The sequence below is a fragment of the Mandrillus leucophaeus genome, unplaced genomic scaffold, assembly GCF_000951045.1.
Source record: "Mandrillus leucophaeus isolate KB7577 unplaced genomic scaffold, Mleu.le_1.0 Scaffold53, whole genome shotgun sequence".
NCBI classification, from domain to species: Eukaryota; Metazoa; Chordata; class Mammalia; order Primates; family Cercopithecidae; genus Mandrillus; species Mandrillus leucophaeus.
The window spans coordinates 1,524,035-1,526,797 of NW_012105697.1; the positions used below are offsets into that span (position 1 = coordinate 1,524,035).

General features: G+C 53.6%; 1 protein-coding gene across 1 annotated transcript in view; it reads right to left on the reverse strand.

Annotated features, from left to right (window-relative positions):
• Nucleotides 1-114: 114 nt before the first annotated feature.
• The window catches only part of SBK2 (SH3 domain binding kinase family, member 2), a 9,385-nt gene continuing 6,736 nt past the window's right edge, over nt 115-2,763 (reverse strand). The window contains exons 5-6 of the mRNA XM_011997026.1: nt 1,510-1,578; nt 115-336 (exon numbers count right to left, since the gene is read on the reverse strand). Coding sequence (XP_011852416.1) covers nt 115-336; nt 1,510-1,578 — 291 coding nt within the window. The remainder of the gene's footprint in view (nt 337-1,509; nt 1,579-2,763) is intronic.

Below are 2,763 nucleotides of genomic sequence, written 5' to 3' on the forward strand. Positions count from 1 at the left end.
TCAGGTTATTTCACATTCACAGATAAAGGGGCAGGAGGTCTTGAAATATTCCACCCCCACCCCCCACTCCCCCACTCCCGTTGTTGACACCTGTCTTCTTCTCTCCTATGATCCCTACTCCAGGAAGCTCACCCGGATTGTCCAGGTCAGAGGCCCAGCGCTACGGCTTGAACCTGGATTCAAAGGCTCCTTGGGGTCACTCCACAGGAGAACACCTGCTGTCAGTCCTGCTCCAGGCAACACCTCCGTGGCCACAGCAGGGGCCCTGCGGGATATGCAGGGGCCAGGGAGTGCGTGACACACGATCCAGCTCCGAGTTGTAGCCTCGCTCTGGGCCTGAGGCCAAGGAGGGTGCCAAGAGGAAGACTGAGTGTTTGCAAACAGGGCAGCTGCCAAGCAGGGGCCGGGGAGAGAGGAGGAAGGTGCGAAGGACAGAGGGCCCAGGCAGCGCCCGCCCGCGGCGCCTGCGTGACCTTCTCACCCTGGCTACACATTGACAGGCATGTGCGCGCACACACACGGATCCGATGTCCACACATTGCGAGTCACATTCACCCCACATACACACAAGTACGTCAGCACACACAAGCTCGGATGCTCATGGACACACAACAGGCACAAAGCCGTATTATCATCCACGCGCAGTGAGACACAACCCCATCCTCCCTCCTTTACATGTATATGCACTCACACACGTGCACACACTCATGCTCACACATGCACACTTACACTGGTGTACACATACTCATGTTCACACATGACACACTTGCACACATGCACACACACACACGTACACATGCTCACCCACGACATTCACACTTGCACACATGCGCACACTCATACATGTGCACACATACACTCGTGGAGACACATGCACTCAGTGGCACACACATACTCATGCTCACACATGACAGTCACACTTGCACATATGTGCACACATACATGTACACACACTTGCACACATGCACACACACTCGTGGTGACACATGCACACTCACACTGGTGCACAGATACTCGTGCTCACACATGACCGTCACACTTGTACACATGTGCACACTTGTACTCACACATGCACATGCATACACCACACACACTTTGCACACATGTGCACACTTGCACTCATATATGCACATACACTCACACACATGCACACACTCATGCACACAGGATATTCACACTTGCACACATGCGCACACTCACGCACACTCACTTGCACACACGCGCACACACAGAGACATGCACACTCACACTGGTGCACACATACTCATGGTCCCATGACATTCACACTTGCACGCATGTGCACGCTCACATATGCGCGCACGCTCACATATGCGCACACACTCCCACTCATGCACTCTCACACACTCTTACACACACACACTCACACACACTTATCCACACATGCATATAGAGTTCCTTGATGGAAGCTTTGAGGACCGTATTTTTCATTCCATTGTTAGCACACACACTTTGGTAAAGGAAAGGGATTCTTAGAAGCAAGTGGCTCACTCCCTCCTGCCCACAGCTCTGCCGCCAGGACACCCTACAGGACAGTGGGGAGGCTGCCGCCAGGACACCCTAGAGGACAGCGGGGAGGCTCAGGCAGCACCATGAGCTCAGGCGGCTCATCCTCGCCCCTCCGTCTCTCTCTCTCTCCCTCTCTGTCTTTCTCTCTCTGTCTGCATCTCTCTCTCTCTCTGTGTGTTTGTCTCTCTCCATCTCTCTGTTTCTCTCTCTCCCCGTTTCTCTTTCTACCTCTGTATGTGTCTGTGTCTCTCTGTTTCGCTGACACTCTCTCTCTCTCTTCCTCCACCTGTTTCTTTTTCTGGGTGTCTGTTTCTCTATCTGCATCTCTCCTTCTTTTTCTCTCCCCCATCTCTCTGTTTCTCTGTGTGTGTGTCTCTGTCTCTCTCCATCTCTCCCTGCTCTCTGTTTCTCTGTCTCTGTCTCTCCACCTCTGCACCTCCCGCCCCCCTCCACACGCCCTCTGATGCAAACTCCCCTTCTCGTTCCCGAGCAGACAGACTCGCAGCAGCACTGGGATCTGAGTGCCAGACGCAGTTTATTTGCAGGGCGGCTGGGGCGAGAGAAGGCAAAACACATCACAGAGAGGGTGGTGCCGCATGGGAGGGAGACCCGGCTGGAGAGAAGGAGAGAGGACGACAGGAGGACAGGGACAGAGGGGAGGCCGTGCCACACCGGACGGGTTCATTTATTTCACAGACGTTTCCTGACCCCTGCTGCAGGCCATGGCTGGGTACATGAGTCCGTCAGCAAATGGGAGGTTGCAAAGACCTCCAACGCCAGGAGCTCACAAAATAACCACAAAAAGTAAGGCATACAGTTAGAAGAAGACCCATGGTCTAGAGAAATAATAGAGTGGGGGGATGAGGAGGCAGACAGTAAGCATTTAGGATGCACAGCTGTAACCCCAGCACTGTGGGAGGCCGAGGTGGGAGACTCACTTGAGGCCAGGAGTTTGAGACTAGCCTGAGCTAGCAGGACTCGCCCCCCACCATCTCTAAAAAAATTTAAAAAATTAGCCGAGCATGGTGGCACATGCCTGTAGTCCCAGCTACTCAGGAGGCTGAGGCAGGAGGATTGTTTGAGGCCGGGAGTTGAGACCCACCTGGGCAACATAGCAAGATCCGTCCATCTCTTAAAAAAAGTTAAAAATTAGCCTTGAGTGGTGGCACATGCCTGTAGTCTCAAGCTACTCAGGAGGCTGAGGCAGGAGGATTGTTTGAGCTGTAGATTTCGAGA